Source organism: Anabas testudineus, chromosome 24, assembly GCF_900324465.2.
Source record: "Anabas testudineus chromosome 24, fAnaTes1.2, whole genome shotgun sequence".
NCBI classification, from domain to species: Eukaryota; Metazoa; Chordata; class Actinopteri; order Anabantiformes; family Anabantidae; genus Anabas; species Anabas testudineus.
Window position 1 is genome coordinate 9,532,814 of NC_046632.1, and position 25,759 is coordinate 9,558,572.

The 25,759-nt window shown below is 39.6% G+C and overlaps 1 protein-coding gene across 5 annotated transcripts; it reads left to right on the forward strand.

Annotated features, from left to right (window-relative positions):
• Nucleotides 1–122: 122 nt before the first annotated feature.
• On the forward strand, nt 123–15,910 carry flvcr2b (FLVCR heme transporter 2b). Of its 5 annotated transcripts, XR_003297571.2 has the most exons (11): nt 124–1,164; nt 4,574–4,715; nt 7,923–8,063; nt 8,892–8,959; nt 9,473–9,576; nt 10,665–10,775; nt 11,578–11,683; nt 11,916–12,027; nt 13,377–13,435; nt 14,434–14,592; nt 15,288–15,910. XR_003297571.2 is itself a non-coding variant. In XM_026341389.2 (10 exons), the coding sequence occupies exons 1-10, from the start codon at nt 577–579 to the stop codon at nt 15,351–15,353; spliced, it is 1,497 nt and encodes a 498-aa protein (XP_026197174.1). In that variant the 5' UTR covers nt 123–576; the 3' UTR covers nt 15,354–15,910. The 5 variants fall into 5 exon arrangements, 4 of the variants coding, with proteins under 4 accessions (XP_026197174.1, XP_026197173.1, XP_026197176.1 ...); XM_026341389.2 differs by lacking the exon at nt 14,434–14,592 and having other exon boundaries at nt 123–1,164; XM_026341388.2 differs by having other exon boundaries at nt 14,434–15,910.
• The last annotated feature ends 9,849 nt before the right edge of the window (nt 15,911–25,759 follow it).

The window sequence follows — 25,759 nt, forward strand, 5'->3', positions numbered from 1 at the left end:
GAGGGAATCGCTGACTTTGCTGGGCGTTTACTGTTGCGACGTCAGACATCTGTGCGTAACAGGCTGATCTGACGCCACAAAACAGAGTCGAGAAAACTAAACTCCGCCCTCCTCCCTGAGGTGACCGACTTGTTTCAAGATCCCAAAGCGGTTTTAGGTCCGGGTAGAGGGTCATAGGAGGCGCACCAACACGTGTTGACAGTCGGAAAACTGAGAGATCTGAGAGGATCATGTTCATTCATGAAATAATCTGTCAATGATTTTTGGTTTTAGGCGATAGTTCGACTTCCAAACTCACTTCAGCCCGAGGAGGAAGTGAATTAATGGACCTAAAAGTGCCACATAAACTGGAAGTTGTATAGCCTTCATGCTTATGAATGATTCAGAGGTTTGAAACTAACTTTTGAGTGTAAGTTAGGCTGAAAACATGAAGCTATAGGCCTTTCAGTCGGCTGCGCGCTGGATGTTTACTTTTCACATGTGAAAGAAAGGTCAGAACACGCTTTGGAGAGGGTTTAGTTTGCGTTGGTGTGAAGTTTGTACTCCATGAGTACATCGACTAGAGTTTAGTTTAATATGAGCGAGAAACAATCATTAGGAGAGACCAAACTAAACGTGGACCAAACTAAAGCGGACTTGGAGAACCATGCCAAGCTGGAGGCGGGAGAACCGGCTCAGTGTGCCGACGAACGGAGTCGAATGGGCGGTCATGAAGCGCTGCAACCGACCCGTCTGTACAAACGCCGCTGGTTGATAGTTTTCCTGTTCAGCACATATTCACTGTGCAACTCCTACCAATGGATACAGTACGGGATCATCAACAACATCTTCATGAAGTTCTACAAGGTGGACGCCTTCACCATAGACTGGATGTCTATGATCTACATGCTCACATATATTCCCTTCATCTTCCCGGTGACCTGGCTGCTGGACAAGAAGGGGCTCCGGGTCGTCGCGGTGGTGGCCACCGCGTTCAACTGCGCGGGGACATGGATCAAAGTGGCCAGCGCCAGACCCAACTTGTTCGCCGTGACACTGCTGGGACAGTTTGCCTGCTCGTTCGCGCAGGTGTTCATCCTCGGCATGCCGTCGAGAATCGCGTCGGTGTGGTTCGGGTCAGGGGAGGTGTCCACCGCCTGCTCCATCGGGGTCTTCGGGAATCAGGTAGGTTGGGAGGCAAACACGGTTCTCTACTGAGTAAATGGACCCAGTTGCTCATCACATTCTTGTGCGCAATTTAACCCACTACTGGTCTACCCTCACATCTGTTTGGCACGTTTGCGTAATTACGCACGATCATGCGACTAAGGTGCATCCCCAACATGGTTTGCGGAGAATGTGAATAAATAAATAAATGGGAGCTACAAACAGTGGACTAACTGCAAAGAGACACTCACATTTACACAACCACTATTGTGCATGAATACCTGTACTACAAACAGACACACTGACGTAAGTTAATGAAAGATGAAAACAAAACAATCCCTCTTATCCTGATGTATATGAAAATATGCTATGTCTAAGACACTTATCTTTCCTCAGCGCAAGGATGGGTCACTGTGTTCCTAAAATGCTGAAGTTTACACAAAACAACTTTCCTTTGTTAAACATATCCTCACACTATCTACGCCTCTACTTGAGCTCAGCTATGAACATAATATCAACCACAAAGTAATAAAAAGTGCAACAACTACTGGATATTAACAAAGTGTTTGATAGAAACAAACTAATACTGGGTCCAAATGTGTGTTGATCACTGAATAGTGAAGTTGAAGACGAACACCATAGGGACAGTCTGTGGTTTATGCAGCTATGTCATGGTCAGGGTGATCCAGCTTTAAGCAGGGATAAATTAAAGTTCACATAGTTAATGCTCAGATTTAAATTATTCTTCCAGCAAAGCTGCTATTCTGCAGATTCTGATCCTGGTCCAAATAAATGTATAACAAAGAATTGGAAACAGACTGGATGTGTCTTCAGGTTGTGATGCATTTTGGAATAAATAAACCAGAATCTTTTTATTATTATGATAAACGTGCAGTTATGATTTATTCCACAGCATCTTCTGTAACTTGTAACACTTTAACACATAACAATCCCTCACGCTGGTCTTCATTTTACTTTGACATACGTAATAACTGCTTCTTTTCTATCCTGTTTATCCGAATTAATTAACACAAGAGTGCAAAGACTGGCATTGTGCAGTAAAGCTACAAAACATCAGATTTAACACTTAAAAATGCTGAACAATCAACACTTGAGTCAGCCCTAAGTAAATGTCACTAAAATGTCATCAGTCAGTAGCTTTTCCACAATTATTCTTGCAGTTTACATAACTTAGTTTTAGTCTTTAACACACCATTCAAACCTTCTTTTTCCAGTTAGTGTGCTATATTGTAAAACTATTGTACAGATTAACCCTCAGTTTGGTTATGTCATAGGTTATTCTAGAGCATCAGAATTACCTTTATCAGCACATTTCATCACATCACACCCATCTACAATATGGTATATAAGTCTAAGCCATATCTCAAAGACAACACATTGCAGGATTTATTGCCACCACTATAAGTTCTCATTCACAATGAGAATCTTTATTGTCGGGATTAACTGCTAATTCCAAGTATAGCTGGCACTAAAACGATAGGCATTTCTTAATGACATAAAATAAACTTTGAATATGTACTGTGTCGGCATGCTGTTTAATTTTTAAACGTCGTGCATAAACAATGACTTTTGATCTATGTGTAAAATTATAGGTATTATCCTTGATAGTGCAGTGATCCGTAGGTGATGACTAACTTGGACTTGGACTTGGAAACATTAACCTCTTCCAGCAACCCCCCCAAACCTTCCTTACATTCAAGTGTTAGCTTATAAAAGAGATGTAAATGAAAAGTTCAACAGAGAAATATTCCCCTTTTAAAAGAAAACCTTCTTCTGGCAGTATTAGGCTCTTTACGTTTTTATGTGTGATGTGAGTTGGTCCGAGAAGTTTACCTAAACTGGAGGATTTTCTATATTAATGTCACATGACAGGACTGAAGCTAATAAATATACAGGCATGTGATAAAGGGGCTCAGTGCAATCACATGCACTGAGTTGTGAATGGACTAAGGACACTGGTAAAAGCTCCTCTCACTCGGTCGCATCTCCAACAAGTAGTTTGCACTCAGGACACCGAGCTACTGGGACACAAGCTCTGAAATCTTAAGACCTCTCACCTCTCACGTTCCAGGGGCCCTCTTTAGGACAGTTGAAATGCCGCAAAACAATACTCTGAAAGGCAACCGTGCAAATTCTGAACTCAGTGGTGAAGAATGGCCACAGTCCAAGGCAGAAAAGAATCTCGCTCCAGGGCTCGCTTCTCTAAGGTGTCCAGGACCTTTAGGCAGATCCATCTCCATTGGTTCCCAGTTGGACATCCAGGCTTTGCGTGGTGACTATGCAGAAGTGGTCCCTAATCCTGAGACCAAACTTTACCACCGGCGCTGGTTTATGTTGTTTCTCTTCAGCGCTGTCTCAGCCAGCAATGCCTTCATGTGGCTGCAGTATGGCATCATTAGCAACATATTCATGTATTTCTACAACATCGACTCTCTGGCCATCGACTGGCTGGCTATGATCTACTTGCTCACTTACATTCCACTTATTCTGCCCGTCCTGTGGCTTCTGGACAACAGGGGAATCCGGGACGTTGTCCTTGTTGGTTCAGCCTTTAACTGTATTGGCGCTTGGATAAAAATTGGTAGTGCAAGCCCCAGTATGTTTCCAGTGACTTTCCTTGGCCAGTTTGTGTGCTCAGTGGCCACTGTGTTTGTCCTTGGTATTCCTTCCTACCTTGCCTCAGTGTGGTTTGGAGAGAAAGAGGTTTCAACTGCCTGTTCCATAGGAGTTCTGGGAAACCAGGTTTGTCTTAACATAGAATGAATCATTTAATTTCTAGCACAGCAGCCACATAGCGAGGCTGTCCGCAGGTTACCCAGGGCTGCATAGTCACATAGAACCTCCAGTGTCTTGGCGTGAGAGTCCAGAGATAATTGTGTTAACTGTGTCTCGTCATCACACTTGGTGTATTTGGTGGTTTACATTTAAATTGCTCTTTCTAAACTGTGTCGAATTGGCCAAATGCCATGATCGAGTGTTCATATAGCAACTTGATTTAGTAACAGATAATAACAAGATTATCTAAGTTGGTTTCGTTCTTAACCTGTACAGTTTTAGATGAGACATACAGCTCCACAGCAAGAGGCACCTTCATCTACCCCCTTTTCCTTCTAAAGATCAATTATTATACCTAAAATGTGCTGATAATGCTAAATTATAAATATTATATTAATTAAAGTGCATTTTAAAAGACATCAAAATAAGTAACGATATCTTGGTGCTGTATGATTTCATAAATATGTTGGAGATTTAGTATTTAGAGGCATTAAAAGCAGAACTTTCCTGTTCTTTGGTCTCTGTGATTTCACATCTCTTGTAAAACAATGATGTGAAACTTGGTGTATTCACTTTCATAATGTTTAAGCTACTTCATTCATTTGTTTCATTTGTGTTCACTGTCTTACAGTTGGGTATTGCCATTGGGTTCCTTGTGCCTCCTATTCTGGTGCCTAACGTGGACGACATGGACGAGTTGGCTCACCACATCAGTATTATGTTCTACATCACAGCAGGAGTTGCTACCGTACTCTTCATCCTTGTTGTCTTTCGTAAGATGAACATAGCTTCTACAGGCTCATTTCACTTTCATAACTATTCTCACATTTCATCCTTACTTCTTCTCGAATGCACATTGGTTTGGTTATCTTTCAACCGCAGCAAAAGAAAGTAGTTTTGATAAAAACTGTTAAATTGAATTCAGGTGGATGATGATAGAAACTCCTTTCACCTCCATCGCAGTAGACCAGCAGCAGGTTTATGAGACAGACATTTCAGTGCCTCTGCTGATACAACTGAAACTTTCTGCATGACTAGATTGTGAAAGATAAAATGATTTTTGCACTTTCGCCAGTTTTTGAATTTACATAAAATGTAGATTAAAGCAAAACAAATTTTACTTATTGCAAAACCAATGATTTTCTGTGAGTGTTCAATGAAACACAAGTGAAAGGAATCTTTATTCACTAAGCTCCTCCACTTCCCCACATTTTGTATGATCCCTCATTATACTCAGGTTTTGCAGCAGATTGTCTGGACCTCTTTTGCTCAGGCCATTGGGGATTTCTTATTCAGTGGGTTTACCTAACGCTAGGTTAAAATTACAGCACACTTGCACAGTGACAAGAACCACCATTCAGTGGACGCAAGGAAGTGCTGACCTGCAGGTTTACACCAACACAAAACCTCTCTGAAGGGGGGACGGACAGAAAAAGATACTATCGTGGTGCAAGTTAGGTTGGGAGAAATGTCCCATGAAGGGGCACAAATTCAGTGAACGTGGTCTAGTATACTAATCATATTAGTATTAATAGTGATATTTTGTGGCCAGTATACGTTATTCTTTTGATATTTTGCTAATAGAGGTACTGTATTCACAAAAGGAGTTTCTTTTAGGAGGAAGTTGTATAACTTGACGTGACAAATGGGAAATGAGCCATCAAGAAAAATGCTTAGTTGTAGTCTTTTTCATAACAGTTGACCATGCATTTTGACCCTCTGTCTGTTTCGTTCTGTTTCCAATACATTATTTCAGAGATTATCACTTCAATTTGCACATTAGGAGCCTCGTTAGAAGCAGTAACATTTGTTTTTGTACTGTGCACATGTCTATTTTTATCAATGAGAAAACTCTTCATATGCCATGTCATTTAAGGAGGAGGATGATTAATACCAGCAGTGGTTAGTCACAGATCAGCAGATAGTAAACCATGGTTTAACTAGGCAGTACTTTTCTATAGAAAACACTGGGCTGAGAGATGGTCAGAGAGCTGCATGAAAGAGCTGTTGTCGTGATGGGGCAGGGCTGGAGGAGAGTGTGTGTGTGGGGGGGGGGGGGGGGGGGGGGGGGAGGCGCTCGTAAGTGTTTAGAGAGACAAAAGGATGCTTGTGAAAGCATTCCATCATAGGACCATGCACAACGCTCAGACGGACTGAACTGTCAGTGTTCTTTACTATAGGCTGCTGTTGTTTAAATTACACCTCTTAATGCAGACTTCAGCTCATTCTCTGTTCATTTTGCCATCCATGCATTTTTGGCTCTGGCGTGCTTAATTTTAAGAGCCTGGCTCATAATTATTTTAGTGGTTTCAAACCTTAAAATGTATTTTGGTAAAAAAAAAAAAAAACAAACAAACCTCATTTTCTTTCTTGCTGACCAGATCAAACTACAACCTAGGTTAGCTGAGGTTAGCATAGAGATTGGAAACAACTGTGAACAGCTATGGCTCTGATCAAAGGTTACGTAATAGGCCTACCAGCATTTCTAAAGCTCAGTAATTGACACATTATATAAACTAGTTGATGTTTTACTAAGGGGGTGCACTGAAATTAGCTGATACAATGAATTAATTTAGGTTTTTATACACATTCAATTAATGAAATATAAATGAAATATCTTATTGTGTGGCTTTTGGAGTTGAAGTAAGTTTTAATTTTGCTTTTTACAGAGCAGCAAGGTGTCCCTAAACCCTAAAATAATATAAGACAAATGCATTGAAAGTTGTTTTTCTTATTTTATACCCCAGTAATTATCCTGCAACCTCAGATCTTTGGAGCCAGTTATTTATTTTACCTCCTAAAAACAATCACTGTAGTTTTCTCAGGAGCTAGAAATGCTAGAAATCAACCAAATAGAAATAGAAATAGAAACCAAAAACTGGAATGTTGTTACTCATCAGGGCACATATAGTTTACAGAACATAAAGACTTTCTCCTACTTTTAGTCATGTGTGATGGTACCAAGAAAGGGCTGCTCTTACTCCAGGAAGATAATTCACACCAGCTGGCCACAGTAGTTTCATGATATGACACACACCCTCACACATACATGCAAGACGCCATGTGTGAGGGCTGTCCTGCTGGCAAGGCCATCTGTAGTCCTGCAACAAGCCAGTGAGTCAGCAGGGCAGACAAAGTCCTAGCATTTAGAGATTTGCATAAACTGTGTGCAAAGAGAGGTGAGAGAAGAAGTTTGGCTGTGGCTCTCTCCTCATCGAATTGACAGAGTTAACCACAGAGACAGTCTAAACTAAGACATAATAGGAGTAGATGTTAAATGAATATTGGAAATCGGCACCAGAGGTGCTTAAGAAAAAAATTCCATAGAAGAAAATGATGGCTCCAAAGACTTTTCCTTCAACAATGACCGTGCATGCAATCGAAAGCAGCTGAGACTATGTTATAGTTTAAAATACTTTACTTCCACTAATGAAACAGCTGTATCAAAGTTCAGCTTAATGTTGTGGGATTAATGAAAGCTGGTTACTGTACACAAACCCTCGGGTCGGGCTTGCTGGTGTGAGAAAAGACTGGCCAACCTCCAAGAACCACAAAGACTGACATCTGTGTTTCTCCATGAAGGCTGAGAGCACGTGCCTTCACCTAGGAGAAAGACACTCATGCAGGTGTCGGTACAGTTATTCCCCTAAAAGGTCACAGTCTGACTTGCCAAATGTCCTTCAGCCTAAGAATCATAGTGAAAGCCTGTAGAGAAATATGCATCATGCACTGTGCCGAGGCATGCTCCACAAGACCCATTCCACATGGTTGGCAGGTTTTGAATACAGAACGCTCATTTGTGCTGTGGTACGTGCATTAAATATAATTTAGAATACAAGTCTGAAGGTTTCAACACTATTTATTTGTGCTACCTAAACTTCTACACTTGCATTTTAATTAAGATTTGTGAGTGTAGACTTTGCTGCTGCTTTTACCCTTTCTTTACTATGTTTAACCTAGTCTGTCTTTCTTTATTTCAGTCTTCCAAGAGCGTCCTGAACTTCCCCCGACTCAGGCGCAGGCCACAGCTCGTAGCATCCCACCAGAGCAGTACTCCTACATAGCCTCCATCTGCAGGCTGCTCCGCAACTGGCCCTTCATTCTCCTCATCATCACTTACGGTCAGCCACCGCCGTTCTCCTCAGTAACAGTTTTTAACGTTGTGGGATAATAAGAGACACTTATTTTTTATTTATTGAAGTGGGTGTGATATTTTTTGTGGTACTGTAACCACCAGTCCGATTGAAAATGGTTAGTGTTAACATTAAGTATTTAATATTCCACTTTCGCTGCAGAGTGCTGAGGCTTCTTAAAGACTCAGCACTCTCCTTTTAAAGTGTAACGGGGCTTATCTTCTTATTAAATCTCATAAAAGTGCACACCAATCTTTAGTTATTTAGCTGAGCACATAGATGAGAGTGGGTCCAAAGTTTGTTTATAGTCTGACAATGTTTAACTAATGCATTTGATCGATGCGACTCAAAGATCGTCTCTATGAAGTGAAGAGAGACTGGGATGTTGAGTTGTTCAAGATTTTCCAGTCATGGCAACTCAGTTTCAGGAAACACTACATCCTCATTTGTAAATGTCATCTGACAAAAAACATGTGACTATTATTAGTGTGTTGTTGGGGTGTGCATGTATGTTTGTCTTTCTGTATATAGTTATTAGGATGCCAGATAACTATGCAGAGTTCCCTTGAGTCTCAGATGTACCTGTGATTGCCTCACGCTCTCCTGCAGGCTGTAGCTCCACCTGTCCCTGTCTGTTAAGGAGCTGTGGCTCTTAGTGTCCAGTTACATTTAAGTAACAGCTTATTTTCACATTAATTGATGCCAATAGGATAAAATCTGTTATTTATGTGGTTATGTTTACATTGTACAGCTTTCACAGATTTATTTTCTTTCCAGAAATTGTTTAATTGTTTTACTGTGTTTCCGAACCTACAGGTCTGAACGTGGGGTGTTTCTATGCTGTGAGCACCCTGCTGAACCGTATGATCATTGAACACTACCCTGTAAGTCCTGTCTAATGTGTCTCTTTACAGTTAGACATAAAGGATGCATTATAAGAGATTTGCACTACTTTGTTCTGCTCCCATGTTCCTGCTGATATAAGGGCTACACATTCTGTAGTTTACCGGTTTAGCTTATGAAAATGTAATTTCAGGCAGTTCAGCTTTTACATTTTGCTATTTTTCTTTGCAGCTACACTGCACAGCTTCAAAAATTGGCAGCTCCACATATTGCCAGCTTGAACTGTAACCTTTAATACCCAGACATTACGTAAATGGACATCAGTCAGTTGCACTATACTGTTAAGACTGATAAATCAAATGTACTCTGGACTTAATTCAATGGAATTAATTCATTGATAATCAAAAGGTTTTTGTTTACTCATGACTTTTATGTGCAATGTGTTGAGATAAGTTGATGTGATACTGGATAAATGCACAAACTCAAAAGCTGCTGTCCCCTTTCTTTGGTATGTAAGGTCTCTAACCTCTGCCTTGTCTTTCTTGACCATTAAGGGAGAAGAGGTGAATGCTGGGAGGATTGGTCTGACCATTGTCATCGCAGGGATGGTTGGTTCCCTGATCTGTGGTGTTTGGTTGGACAAAACTAAAACCTACAAGTAAGTCGAATGTCAGCAAGGGGAAGCGCAGAAGCAGCAGTTTGTCCTCATGGCTTTTATTTAAACCTAAGTGCAAAAAAGGTCGCAAAATTGAACATTGTGACTGATTCACTGACAGCTCGGAGTTTCTGACTCCTCAGATTTTCAGTTTATTCTCACTTCTCTTTTTATTCCCTCACAAAGCTTGTGTTTGTGTGTTGGGACAGTGTGTCCGTTTATCCAGCTGCATCATGCTAATAACAAGAAACTCTCTTTGACCTCTTGCTCCAGCATCATGGTGCCTCTGGCTGTGTAGGGACAGTCGTGATCATCCTATGTGGTCCTACAGTGAGCCCCCCCACTGTCTTATTTATATATAAATAGGACATAATAATTCTCACCTAGATTGTTGGCATTTTTGTGGTGCCTACATCCACCAGTCTCACCTCATTTTGGTGTCTAGTACAGATATTTTAATTACTATACACTTGCCTGATTTCCCATCCTATTAATATCAAAATTACTAGCAAACCTGCAAAGGATTGCAGTTTCAAATATGTACACTATGGACAATACTTATTTCACAATGAATGAAAGGATGCTTCTGTGAATATCTTGCAGGTTTTCTCTCCAAACGTTTGTCATATAATAATAATTCAACATGTACCACTAATTAATTTGTGAGTATTAAAGATATTCTGTTTTTTTGTAAATGGAGTTGGTGTCTGTAATAACACATTTGCATTGTTGGCATCAATGTTGACTTGCTTCGCTGGCTATGTTTGCGCGCTGCAGCATGCTACTGCCACCAGCTGCTAAACGGTGAAGCCACCTGACCTCAAATGTGGATCGTCAACCCCATTCTCAGCAGTGTGCATGTGCTTAAAAAACAAACAAGGAAGAGCCCCACTCATAAAAACATTACTCCATAGCACCACTAGTCGTCAAAAGCTCCACAGGGTGCCTTTAAAGTTCTCAGTCGGCTTTGGAAGTTACTGTGGTCTGCCACCGCACTCACTTTAATATGAAAATAAAAAGTACAGCAACTGATCACAATGATGATAATTATGAGTATAATTCAATGTATCTTCTACATTTTTTTTTTTAAGGCAGACTACCCTTGCAGTCTACTTTATGTCTCTGGTGGGGATGATCATCTATGCTGCTACACTCAATCTGGGACACCTCTGGGTGGTCTTCGTCACAGCTGGAGCACTTGGGTATTCTTTAATATAGATATATATATATGTATGAATAGAAGCCTTATATCAGTTTAATTATTTTATACCACTCTAGTAAGTCTGGCGATCAGATATTACAGGTTACACATGCATGCCAGAATCTAGTGTTCTAGATTTATGTGACTCAGACTGAGATTTAATCAGCTGCAGATAGCTTAACGTTCCCACTGGAATTCCTGGTGTTCAGTTTACTTTGCTTTAACATTTTTCCAGTATGCCCAAACTTTCTCCCACTTGTTTTGTACTTATTTTTCTGTATGGGTTTTCAGAAACAAAGGTATTGATAGACATTAAAAACAACAAAACGTAAAAGCATCACGCCCACTGCTTGATGTTCTCGTTATTTTTAAGCATACTGTAGATCGAAGCTTGCGTAAATGTCAGCGATAAGTGTCTGGAAATACAGTATGCACTGACTCAGGCTGATGTGTTTTGCAGCTGTCAGACCTTGTGAATGAGTTTCACTTGATGTCACTTCAGTGGAAACACAACCTGTTGCTATCAAGAGAGAAAAATAACTGATGTCATTAGATGACTTTCAAAACCTTTTGTTCCTGTATAACATCAGCAGTGTCATTAATTTATCGACAAAGGCATTAGTGTTAAATTCCTTGGCAGACAACGACATTTACTAGATTCAAATTCATTTCATCCACGTATGATACAACAGAACATGTGTCCTATTATCCTCTACCGGCCAAAGCCGGTCTGAAATATTGAAATTTCAAGTGTTCACCAGTAGGTTTACTGTGGGTCTCTGTGCTCCTCTTTACATGTCCAGGTTCTTCATGACGGGCTATCTACCACTGGGCTTTGAATTCGCAGTGGAACTGACATATCCAGAGTCAGAGGGAACCTCCTCCGGGCTCCTCAACTGTTCGGCACAAGTACTGTTCGGTGTTCTTGTAGAATTATTCACATAATAACAAACGCAAAAATGCGAGAGCTCCCAGAACAACAGCAAATTTGATAGCATGAAATTAAGTGATAGCATTAATTTTGCTCAGAAATATTGAGTCATAAACTAATGTTGAACATACTTGATTGCAGGTAGTGACACTATAACACTTCAGGCTTTGCAAGCTCTTTACTTACCTATTACATATTGTGCACGTGCAGGTGTTTGGGATTATATTTACTATCTGCCAGGGGAAGATCATCGACTTTTATGGCACACGGGCAGGAAACATCTTCCTCTGTGTCTTCCTTGTTATCGGCACAATAATGACAGGTAGGACCTCTGACTGTGAAATGTCATAACTCATAGCAAGCTACTGATTTTAAGTCATATTCCACAATAGAAAGAATTGTATTTGTTTGTGACTGTTGCTTTCTCGGGTTTAGTAACGTTCCTTTAGGAAAATGTTGAATTCCAAGAATTCAGTGTGTGTAACCTGAAGCACTATTTAAATATGCCAGGTTTGAATGTTATGATAACACGATGACAAATGGTGTTTTGATTGCTGCATATATTTAATAAAGAAGGTTGTCCCCTTCTTACAGGAAGACAGCTTGACCTTTTAGAAGTTCTTTAATTTCTTTGAAAGGGATCAGTAATAACTGAGTTCTCTTACTTAAAGCTGAAGATTGGGGAAAGTCGGGCAGTGTGTAACTTAATTTTGTTTTTTCATCCTCACTCAAACGTACATTTTGTTGTTCATTGACTCACCAGTGAACAACAAGAATTTGCATTTGCATCACTCGGAAGGTAGTCAGTTTACGTTTGCAAATGTTGCACGCAAATACACGAATAGTGCTCATTTTCACATATTGAAGGTGAGACGTCATGCCTCAGTTGACCCCCTAAGCCAATGTAAAGCCACATTGGTCTTTATGAGCAATGTATAACTCTTAAGAATACTTTAGTCAGTGAAGCGCTAAACTTTGTGCACAACTGAAAAAAACTCCAAGAGTTTTGTGTCTGCAAAGGTCAGCAGACTGACTCACTGTCTTTTATAACTTACTCAGCATTTAGACATATGACCGAACTTCTCGTTGTGGCCTTCACATCAGTTTTAAAAGAAAAGCATGATTTTTTTTTTTTTTGGAAAACCACAACTGAACTTCCACCTGTTTAGTGTAAATTGCACGTGCAATTTTGGCTCTCAGTGATCTATTCAGCTACAAAGGTCATAATTTGCTGTAAAACATTCAGTCCAACATAATAGTCACATTTATTTCATTAGAATCAAGCTGTTTGAAGTTTGAAGATAAGTTTGGATGCTTGACTTGAGTTAAACCCACCATTCTATATTCTTTAGATTTGCATTTATTTCCACACAGTTTTGGGAAATTCTTAGCAAAATTATACTATAGTATACTAATTATACTAACATTATTGTACTTACCACTGTTTGATTGTAGTATGTGCACAGAAGCCATCTACTGGTTATTCACCATTATTGCATCTTCAGTCTTAACTTTTTTCCTAAATTCATGCCCTTTAGGATTTTTTACACCATCAGGATGTACAGATGTAAAAACCATAATTTTTATTCTTTCAGTTTCTTTGTAACAGACGTGCTATATCATTATCTCATGCTGGCCTTACCTGTTCTATGTGTCTTTATTTCCCTGTAGGCTTCATCAAGTCTGACCTAAGGAGACAAAATGCAAACCTGTCAGCTAAAGCAGCAGCAGTAAGTGTAAAGGGGTTTAATGCTTTGTGTTTTTGTTGGTCATGAACAGTAGAGCAACAGTTATTATGTGCAGTTGAACTTTTTAAAGTTGCATGCTGTGACACTGAGAGAACAGAGCCATTGTTGATATTATTAGTAAGACTTTTTTCTTACTATGACAAGTCAATATGTTGGCTGTGGAAAACTTATTAGTTACTCATTTGCTTGTTGTACGTTTGCATGGATGAGAGGCATTCAAAGTGTGTCTGGTGCTGTGCTTCCTGTTGTGTCTGTCGTATGCAGTCGTGCTGCTTGTCTGTACCAATTTTGCAAAGAAATACTGGTGAACTAGGCGAACTAACAGCATGACCGTGCTTCATGTTAGGCGTCTTGTCAACAATCTTCTGTGTCTGCGTGATGTGAAACAAAAAAAAATGCATCTGCTGTTTACGAAAAGTTGCCTGTGATGGATTTAAAATATTATGTGTTGTAATGTGAATGATTAATGTGAAGTAACTAATACTTTATGAACTTTTTGACATTTGTCTGGATAGTATAAGCAGTTAGTCCTTTATTTCTCCCACCCCACCCCACTCACCGCACCCCATCCCCTATTCTGAACCTATCGTGTCTTGATTCATAATACAGCTAGTTTTATCTCGTTGCTGTATCACTATCTCACAAAAACTGAGACGACAACAAACAACTGACGGCGGGACCATGGGCAAAAATCTGAAAAGTTATTTTGAATGCCAGGGTGGGTCTCCAAGCACTGGGATGAAGCTACTGATGAGTGTTGATAAAACATACAGTCAAGAGAAAACATGAACGTTCATTGTACACCTACTGCTTTGCTTTGACCTGACAGTAGATGGTCAGGTGTGAGAGTGTTTCAACTGAAATATGCAAACCTAAAAAAATACCGAGATGATTTTCTGTCAGTGCAAACTTCATCCCAGACTGGAGACTAACACCTTCATGAGCACTGAATGAAAAGTGATCAGTAGCTGTATTTCTAGGCAGAGGAGCAGAAGTCGGAACAAGACTACGGAGCGACGGCGCTAATCTCCCAGGCGCAGACTCCTCCGTATCAAGCCTGATCAATAAACCTTTCTGCTTCCACAACAAACAAAAAAAAAATCTCATCAAATCTTAGCTCAACTCACAGATGCACAAAGGTAGGAGCACAGAGCAATCAGCACACGCTGTTAATAATCACTCACACCTGTTGCACACCCTTTTTTACCTTTTGCCTTGTAACCTGCCTATTCTGTCAAGATCATCACTAAATAATATAAACACAATCATGTAAATATAAATCTTTTCATATTTCTTCCTTTCTTCTATTTCTTTTTCACTTTGTGATTTCCTCCAACTACCTCACCAGCTGTTCCAGCTAATTTTGACACTGAATCAGATAATTAATCCAATCATGGCCTTTGGACCTGATATATGTGACAACAACCACATTAAAATGAGAGCCACTTTCAAATGGAAGTTTATAAGGTTTAAGTATTTCCCAGAAAAATATTACTTTAGAAATAATTACTTCATTGACTAGTGACTTACCTGACTTGTTTCTATAAAGCCAAATGCAAATGGATTTCTTGCACCAGGTTTGACATGTTCCAGCAGAAATCCACCTTATGACAAAATTTATTTATCACGTGGTGATCTCTGAAAAATGTTTTGACATCACAGACAGTCTCTATGCCTAAAAGTACAAATGTGTTTACAGTTTCAATGTCACTTTTGCATTTCTAAGACTCTTTTGGATCGAGCTAGTTATATCATTAGGCCTAACTACAGACAGAAGACTTCTGAAGTTGAATCTATAAAATTGTTTAATTTAAATGCCTCCTTTGATTGATAGGTACCTTCCGACTGCCAGGATGGGAGCATGGCAGGACCTTCTGTCATTAATGAAGCCAAGTTTTAGATGCTCGCGCACACACACAATCAACAACACTAGTGTCCTCACTATTACAGTATAACCTACTGAGACAGAACAACACAATCAGGAAGTTTTTAGACCTACTTCCTGTCTAAGAACAGTTAGGTGTACAATATTATGGTAATTATTTATATAAAATGCTACAATGTTGTATTAAATTAGATATTTAATGCACAATTTTGAGCCTAAATTCACCGTTTAGAAGTATTTTTTTATATTTAAGTGTAAATTTAATTTCTGCACTAAATCTGCACAGAGAAGATTTTTTGAAATGTCAGTATTTTGAGTGTACAATTGATTAGTATAGATACACATTTGTTTTTATGCAGTATTATGCATACACTTGCTATTAACAGTTAATGATACAAATACAAGACCCACATTTGTATGAGTAATTTTTGTAGAATTTTTACAGCAGCATGTTAAAAGTTTAGTAATAATGAACTATATGGAGTAACCATGAGAAAACAGCTATTTGATACTTGTAACCTCATTCACATTTTACATGAATTAAAACGGTTTTATAAAATGTTTTTGTTTAATTTTGTGTCATGTTTGCTGTATATCTGATGAGGAGATTAATAGTAAACCCGGGTTCAACAAGCCCAAAACAAGTCCGGGATTCAGGGACATGTACATTATCATAGTATACTGAATGTGACACTGACATTTATCATTGTGTCAGTAACCACAAGATGAAACCACAGTTATGCGTCAGACGTTGATCAGGTGATTAACTTACATGCAGGTTTTGCAGGGGCTGAGACAGAGGTTTCAATGAAATTCAACAATACTGAATCAAAACATTGCTCCGGAGAGATGCGTTGGATTCCAGAACGATGAAAGATAGTGGTGCGATAAAGATAAAGCAAAAACACTGAATGTATTCAAGACACAAAAGCAGTGTGGTGTACTTCATCCTCCAACCTTCAGTTAAAATAGTTACACAAAGCTTGACTGTGTGTTAGAGGTAAAAAAAAAAAAATGTACACCATACCTCAGTTTGCATTAACACATACTGTAAATCTGTCTTTCATGTTGATAAACGTAGGAATATAACTTATCCTGATCACATCTTTCAAAACCACTGTATTTGTACAAATACAAAGTTGTTGTACTCATCCTGACCATGTGGTGGCAGCATTGTTACATAAAAACAGCAGGGACTTTTTCTAAACTAAAAGGCCCAGAAGGAATCAAGTAAAGGGCACAGGGGAAAAGAAACATAATACAAGTACACCATAGATGTAATTTGTTTTCTTAGTGTCCTGTTAATTGTTTATACAGTGAGTTAATCAAGTCTAGAAATATCCTGTATAATGCAAGGAGCTGCGGATCTGAAGTGTGAGCCGAATAAAAGCACACTTAAAGACCTCTCATTGGCATAAATAGATAAAGTTGCCTCTGAACAGCTCTGTTATGAGATCATCCTGACTTAAGGCCAGTGCTCAAAGAGCAGTTCCCATCTGACTGATTTTCTGATGATCTCATTGTTCTCCAGTTAGCTAATGACTGATCCTTGGCACCGATTGTTTTCCTGGTACTACAAGTTCATCAGCGCATATATCTGTGGAAATACTGTTTAGAGGTAGTATTTCGCTGTCCATAAGTGCAAAATGTATCACTCAATTGTAACAAATTAGATTTACATCAAATGAAACTTTTAAAGAAAATGAAATGGAGTAGAGAAAAATGCTGTGAAAAAGAAATAGAATGGTGAACGTGTGTTTGGTTTTATGAAGACGGTAAAAGGCTGACATCAGCTGTGATTTGTTGTGTCAACATTGTTTTATATCGTCTGCCATTTTATTAATGTGGAATATATTAACTGTAGACAGGAAGGTCACAAAAGGACAGGGACAAGCTGGGTGTGACCTCAGGCTTGCTGGGGAAAGTCCTGATGGCTGGCCCGTCTACATGTAGAGCTGGATGTCTGAATAGGGCTCCTTGTATGCATATAACATTTTAGAGTTGCTTGGAAGAGCTTACTGTACATGTGAGGTTAAGTTACTTGCTTCTTACCAGACAGTTTGACAACTCCTCTGTTGTCACTTTGGTTCTGAGGTCACATGGAGATGGCTCGTTGAGTAAACATCCCCATTTGTCAAACACTTGCAGTAACGTGAGACAGTATTAAGTTGTTTGTTTTAGAATTTTTTTAGGCCACTGTCGTGTGGAAAGGTTCGCTTCTAAGGTGTTGAACATTCAGATTAGGTTTTCTTCTTTCTCTGTATTTGGCTATATTCTTCCTTCCCTTAATTCTTACTCTGAGAAGCACCCCCATAGCATAATGCTGCCACCACCATGCTTCACCACAGGGATGTTACAGCGTTCGCCAGGTGATTAACATGTAGTCCTTGCAGTTCTGTGTAGCTATACTAGCTATAAGCTCTGTTACAGGCCACTGTGTCACCAGTTCTCTTTGTCCAGGAACAGTGGTAATGGTTCCAAACTTTGGTTCCAAACATTTCAGAGATATTGAGGCTACTGTGCTCATGGGAACAGTTAAAGCTTTAGACATGGGTTTTATATTCTTATCTGTATCATAATATAAGTCTTGCCACAATATTTTGTTGTAAAAGTCTACACACTTCATGTCGATTGGGAACGTCTATACACAGTTCTATACCTTTCTATGTTGTCAGTAAAATCATTATTATTATACTTTCTTTCTATATAGACAGAAACTGACATCGCTGCCTTAGGCTCTCATATGTGATGTTGGCAATATAGACAAATTCTTCATAATCCTGATTCTGATACTTGTGTGACATTAAATCCACCCATACAAGTTCCAAAAAAGCACCTCTAAAACTCAACAATTAACACATTACGCCTTATTTGTTTACCCACACACAGACACAAAGAAATGTAAACAGATGAAGTTGTGATTTTGGAGAGTGTTCTGTAAATATATTTTGGCAAACAAGTATATTTACATGCCAACTATTTCTAGGCAGCATGTTCTGTGTTGGTTTTCTGCCAACCAACCAAAGTAGGCAATGCTTTGATATATAATGGTAGTCTGACTTTATGCTAAGCTAACCATCTCCTGTCAATAAGTTCCTACAATGTCAACCGGTTGTGTTAAAGAATGGCTTCATCAGTGCTAATGGCATCTCAGATTTTTATCCTCCTACTCTTTCCTTTCCTAGAAATGCTTAAATTAGGCCTCGTACAACAGTAATGTGACAGATTACCAGTATTACTGTAGGCTTGGTGACGGTGTACCTCACGCCCAGGGGCCAGAGCCTGTGAGCACAAATACTCCACTGCACAATGAGTTATTCTGCAATGCTGTTGCATGATGGTAGAGTGCGTCATAGCTCAGAGCATGGCCGATCCTATCTGCCTGCTGGCGCTACACAGATATTATCAACTATCCACACCATGATCCCTCCTGCACCCACAAACCCCAAACCGAAAATATACAACTAAAATCATAAACACTATATTTAGTTTGTCTAGAGAGGTGGGAGGAAAACAGCATTCTGTAATCAGCTGCATGCTGCTTCAAATGAGGTTTGCAGAATAGATTGCAGGCTTTCTCACAACTAGTTAGAAACTAGAAATAAACCATATATTTGCCAATAACACCAGCAGCTAAAGTAAGAGCGGAGATGGTAATCAGACTGGAGAAGCATGAGCTAGAGGGCGAAACGTAGATGGAGACGGCTGCAGTGAACGCAGCATGACACAGTGCCTCCTGTTTGTGTTGCCTGTTCAAACAGCAACAGAGATTGATGGTGCTGGACGTGTACAACATGGGAGTAAAGAGGGAGTCGTGTGTGCACCCAAGCATGGACACATGCGGGGGGGAGAAAAAAAAAGCAGAAGCAGATAAAGTCAAATCATTTTACAGAGAGATGAGAAAAACAGAAACAGAAGCGTTAAAAAGTGAGAAGGTCTTCCTGACAGAGAGGATATCAAAACAACTGTAAAGAGAAGGAGATGAAAGTATTACTGGGGCTGAGAGTGAAACACAAGTAAGTGCGGTGAAGAGTTTGTCACACACAGATGGTCGCTTGGTGTATTTTGGAGAGGCTGCAGAGCGAGCACCTCATCCGTGCACATACTGGAGAAATAGACAGCAGAGAATGGAGGTGGTGCTCTGAAGTCAAGACAGCAAACTGATTCTTGATGTTTAGCGCTGGCTCTGTGCCTGAGGAGCTGTGCTTGGTACCGGCATTTATTTCTTCTTCACTTCAGAGGGGAGGTAAAGGCTCGTTTTTCTTAGCTCAGTCGCTTCTTCTTTTTTTTTTTTTTTTACCCCCCCCTCCACCCTGTGTGCGTGTGTCTGTGTGTGGCCGTTAGATAATGAGCGCTTGAAATAGCAAACACATAATTTATTTTGTTTTCTTTTCTATTCTGGCCAGACAAAAATACACACAAACACTGATTTATACTCTTTGGTTATTTGTTAATGATTGGAGCATGCAGGAGATTGCACTTAGGACATAAAATCCACCACTGTTGAGCTGAAGGAGACGCGCAGTATCTTCTCTGTGGGTTAACATACTAGTACAGATTGACACATTACACCCCAGCTTGTAAAAATGATTTAGACTCTTCTGATATTCATAAAATCAGTTTTTCCAGTACAATAAGCAACATTTAAATAATCCTATTAAACATCCCTCCTCTACAGCTCTTTAAAAAATGTAATAACTTTATCTCATCGTGAGCTTCGTGTGGTTCACCATGATTACAGCACCAAAAAGTCAGGGTGCCACACTAGCATCTGCTTTGAATTCTGTCACAAAAATACGGCGTCACAATGTGTGTTGTGGCTCTGTTGATTAGCTACTGCAGTCAGCGACTAGTTTCTTCCAGTGTCCACCCCCCCTCCACCCCCCCCCCCCCAGGCGTATGTGTTGTTTTCATTTTATTGTTCATGGGGAAAATGGCTCAGCTGGTAAAAATGGAAAAATCACTTAATTTTCCTTCCACTACAGAACTACTGTTTTGGCTTTAAGAGCACACTCCTCCACCTACACAGCCCGCTTGGAGACTGGACCCCTATTAAATGGTTTATGTTTGTGGGTATGTGGAGGTAAAGGTGCTAGCAAATCCTGTCAGTGACACTTTCTAATGACCAACAGTACTGTGCAACATATGGAACCTTTTTCTACTGTACGGCACTCACTTAATACTTGTCATTAACTGAGTGCTGTATTCATGCAATAACCTGCAGGAAAAAAAAAAAAAAACTCTTCAATTTACCTTCATTTTTTTCCTTCTTTTCAGAGAAGGAAAGGCTGGGTTGTAGTTTTCGGAGGAGGTTTCTCTGGCCTCAGGTTTCAAAGCTGGCAGGCTGATCACAGGGTTTATGAGCCTTGGCGCTAACACACAGCACCAGACTTTGAGGACCCAGATTAACTTGCACAGTAGTTAAATAAACACACATCCGTGCATGGCCGCATGAATGGACGTTTCATCACCGCTTTCTACATTTCCGTGATCGTACTAGACTCACACCCTACTGCGCTCCATGATGCAAGTAGAAATAACAGTGAAAACACAAAAACATATGTGAGTATAGAGTAGCGGAGGGCTAGGTACTGTGTGCACCACAGTAAAAATTCTCTAGAGTACTGTACCTTAAAAAGAAATTCACTTTTAGGGCATTTTCTGGGATTAATTCTGTCAAGATTGCGTTTAGATGTGTGTCGGTTGTTTGCTGCTTCCTGTGCTCACTGATGAAGCCCTGCATTGTGCACTTTGCTCGTAGTAAAATGACCTCAAGCCCAAATTCGCCTGACCCCAGAGTGTGTGTGTGAGTCTGTGGCAGAGTGGGGGCTGCCTTTTCAGACAACTGCAGGATGGGCGTGAGGTAAACCCCCACGGCGTGTAGCGTGTTAAAAAAGCTTAGGTGGTGGAGGAGGGGGGGAGGGTTGTGTTTGTAAACAGGGAACCCTGGGCAGCTCTGTAGAAAGAACTTTATTATTTAGGCCTCTGCCAAGCAGCGATCGGGATGGAAAATACACAGGATCCCCGGCGCCAAGTCCCTTGCTCTCGGAAAATCCGCCCTAGAAGAGTCCAAGCGTAGGGCCTGGATTTAATCACCCAGTGCAGCATTTGTCCTCATCTGTAGAACGAAAACAACAATCAGTCTACATCAATGTGACCTTCAGTCCCTGCACCAGAAGTTGTATTAAAAAGGCATGTTCTCTATTATTTGAGTAACCCACATTTTAATTCTGAGCACGACTTGAGAAATGACTGATGTCTGTTAATGGAAACTGTCAAACTAGTACTTGTTCTGGCAAAACATTTGTACCTTACGCCCATAGATAATATACACATTCACATAGCATCTCAATTACATTCTGCCTAATAAACTTACTAATTAATTACTAACTAATATAATATCTAACTTAATAAAATGTTTGTCCTTTCAAGACTTTTTATGCTTTTGTAACTTATGGCCTGGGTCCAGTGAACCAGAAGGAAGTGTAATGTTGAAAATGGACCCGTGCACTCACTCACAGATCAGTGGATCTGTTCCCATTTGCTTGTGGACAAATCCAATAAGAGAGTACTTACTCAGAGCTAAAGTGCTCTTCAGTGCACAGAAATCCTTGACACTAATATCATAAAGTTCAATATAACTGTTGATGGTATTTTAAATAGTCAGTAAATGGATAAATGGCATCAAGCCATTCTGTATCTGTTGCGAGCAAACATGCTGCCGTTGTCAGAAAGTCTATTGTTCTCCTGTTTTCATCTTATTGGCACTTGTCAAATTCACCTTTAACTTAAATTCACCTTAACACTGAATCAGAAACATCTTCATCAAACATCCAACTCTCTACAGTGTAAACATTTTTAACATTTCAGAAAAATGCAGGCATCCGAATGTGTGACCGGACAGAGGAAATCCTCAGACTCTGCTGTCACACCTTCCCTCAGGCAAAGTCCTGTATGCTTCAAATCATCCACCTTCAGTGTTCTTCCCAGAAAAGACAAGTTTGCCTGCCTTATTAGCTTCAAACTAAAGAAACTTACTTTAAGAAAAACTTGTTTTCTCTTTTACTAAATGTGTCACACACCCATCGTGACTTGATTCAAGATGCATCAAAACTGCGCCAGGCTCCTGGAACACCTGTATTTACCTGAAAACAACAGGGGCATAATTTATAAAAACCGTCCTGTTTAATAGTTAACACATTTACTTCATTCATAACACAGCTCATTGTTGATGATGGGTGTGTGTCTTGTCTATTCCCAGATGTTAAAAAGGAGTCAGCAGGCTGCAGGGCCTTTTCCTGCTCACATTAGACAGTCTCACTCTGTAGAGGTCATTGAAACTAAACTTAAAACTCATTTATATGCCCTAATTTTCAGATTAATTAATTTTTTAATTGACATAAATAAATTGAGATTAAACAGTGTGTTAGCTATTTCAATACAGTTGTGTTAGTAAATATGTTCTAATAGCTGATAGCATTGACAGTTAATCCAAATTCAAAAGGTCACACTCTGTCCTATATCATCCAGTTATGGTATTTGCTTGTGTGCTTACACAACTCATGTTAGAAATCTTTTTTTTTTCTCTTCCACACTAGTCTCAAATGTGCCTACAAACCATAATAATCAAACCTCATTTTCCTTTTCATCCTCATTATAACTACATCATGCTGCACTGTTCCAAAGCGCAGCTGAACACCAACGCCCACCAACATGTGCTCACATCTCTTTCCTCACAAACAGTGTTGAGATCAGTCACCTTTCATATAGAAGGAAAATTTTGCACTCATCACCTCAACGTCCACTTTGATTCGCCAAACAGGTTCTGATCATAGTGTAGGAAAAATTCCTCAACTGACAGTTGCTTGGATGAAGATGTTATATTCGTAACACGCCCTGTTTGTGATTCACCAAATAAACACAGCTGCTGTTGGACGATAACGTCCAGGCAGCGATCCAGCCTTAACACTGCTACAAAAGACTGTACCGCTAACATATTTTCTTCCTTAAACTCTTCCCATGTCATTTGAATGGTCATCTCGCCAGTCAAAGAGTTTGAGTGGCAGATCACATTTAATCATTTTGTGGTGTGTGCCTCACCGATAACACCTCTTTATATTTTATTTAATATTAAAGTGCATAAATATTGGACTTACTGTACATTTATAAAGTAGGTTGACTCCTGATTCCAAATGAAGACCGGGTTTCTGCTGGATGTGTGAATGCACAACAGTTTACTAGGTTGCTAACACGTTCACCTTGGTAACTTTACAAACGGACAATATGTCATACTATTTTTACAGCTTGTAAGACTTCTCCTACGTTGCCAAGAATATAATAATGGGGGTTATTTAGGGTGACAAAATGACATGAAATCTGTGTCTAATTAACTAATGCATTACTGTACAACATATAACATAATGGGACTCTGGTTTTCGACTGCTAATTTGCTTTTGGGGAACACATATGGAATATAGAGAAATGAAAAAGACTTTTATTTAAAGTAACGCTCTAAGACACCTGCTCTCAGCTCGTGCTGTACAGTCTTTGTCCTCTTTGATTTATTCTGCTGTTGAGTCATTTTCTGGCCACTTCAGACTAAACTTGATCCAGAATCCTCTGGCTCACTCCCATTTGCTCATTTCACCATTGGACGAAACAGGTGTGTGAATCACCACACAGACCCCTGATTTGCTGCATCAGCTGCCTGTATGTTTTCCCTCTCGCCTTTCTGGCTAAGTATGATGTAAACTCTCCATGTTTGGATTTAGGTGAGGTAGAAAAAAAAACGCCATTCTTCTGAAAACAGTCCTTTGGCAAGAAAGGGTCAACTGTGAATGTGATCACTGAGAGCGAAAGGGGAAGTTACATCAACCCTGCAATAAGCCAGCCTAGTGAATTATGATCAATCAAAGTGTAAGACTTCCACAAAGAGCTGGCTTTACTTTGGTTAAGTCAACTACCGAACCCACCACCTCTGAAGCGTTGGATTTACTTTAAGAATTTATCAAAAAAGACACGTTCCTAACACACCCAGTGCTTAGTTAGCTGGCATGTGCTTAGCGTGTTTTGTATATAAATTTAGCATTAAACTTTTTCTTCTTGTGTATTCAAATGCAGTAATGTAGATGTGGTCTGCGTACACATTTGTTTTTAGGTTTACCACTAAATATAGAACACAAGCCTCAGGGTCAAACTCTTGGCTTTTTTTAAGGCTTTATTTATTATTATTATTGTTAGTATTATTATTACTAAGGCCCCATTTATTCTAATTTACAGCTGACATTAAAGTAAGAAGAGTTACTAAAGTTATTATCTTAATCCCACACAGCAATTAGTCCCGGCTTTGTACTTTGAACTTTTCTGATTCAGTCATCACACAAAAATGTCAAGTGATGCAACAGATACGCTGCTTAAAGAAATAGAGAGTGATGAGGCATCACATATAATCTGCTGTTGGGATTTTCCCCCCGCTCACCACTGAGCTCGCTGGAAGCAAAACCTTACCAAACTTACAGTAATTGTAAGATAAAATTGAGCTTAACTCATCCATGAGGGGAACTTTGGTTGCTCTGTCAGCGAAGAGCAAAAGGATGTAGAAAACAAAAGAGAGTTAATGGACTGCACTGGCATGGTAATTTTGTTGCAGGACAAAAGCCCTAACAAGGCCTCTCTGTCGCCCCCGCTGATGACGCTGAACTGTCATGACTAATTTGAAGTTCAGCGTCTAGTTCTAAGAGATATTGACACACAGCCAGGGAGAGCCAACGATCGAACCACAAGCCCTGTTAATCGATGACGTGCTCTAAATAAAATGTTCAGTACAGGCTGACCTGAACGTCTGATTGTAAGGTTATTGCATATTTCAAGAAAATGTGGATTAATTAGTATTTTTTATCTTATTTGAATATTTCAGCATTATCAAAATATCAAATTTCAAGTTGCTTTGAATTTTCTACTTAATTCACATTCCAGTGATAATATTATAACACCCCAGATGATTTGCATCCCATTCACTACCGTACAACTATATAATGTCAGAACATCATCATATCCAGCAAATAATACGTGTAGGTATTAAACATGTGAAAGATACAGACAAAATGATGTCGACGCTTCATAAAAAAAAATGTGAATATGTGATATATTCACAGTACCCGTTGAATAAACTATGTAATATTTGATATATGAGCTATTTCACTCTAGACTCTCGGTCTACGTAGTAAACATGCTAACTGTTATTGACCCGGTGGCTCAATGTCTCCCAGTTTTAACGCTTGCCTGTGTGAATGGTCGTTATCAAGAATAGCATTAATCTTAATTACTTGTTGCTCATTTTAACAGTTCTGGTATCAAGTTAAAATCACTCACTGCACTAGCAGCCAAATCTCCTCGTTCCAAATAAAAGCTCATCTAAAATG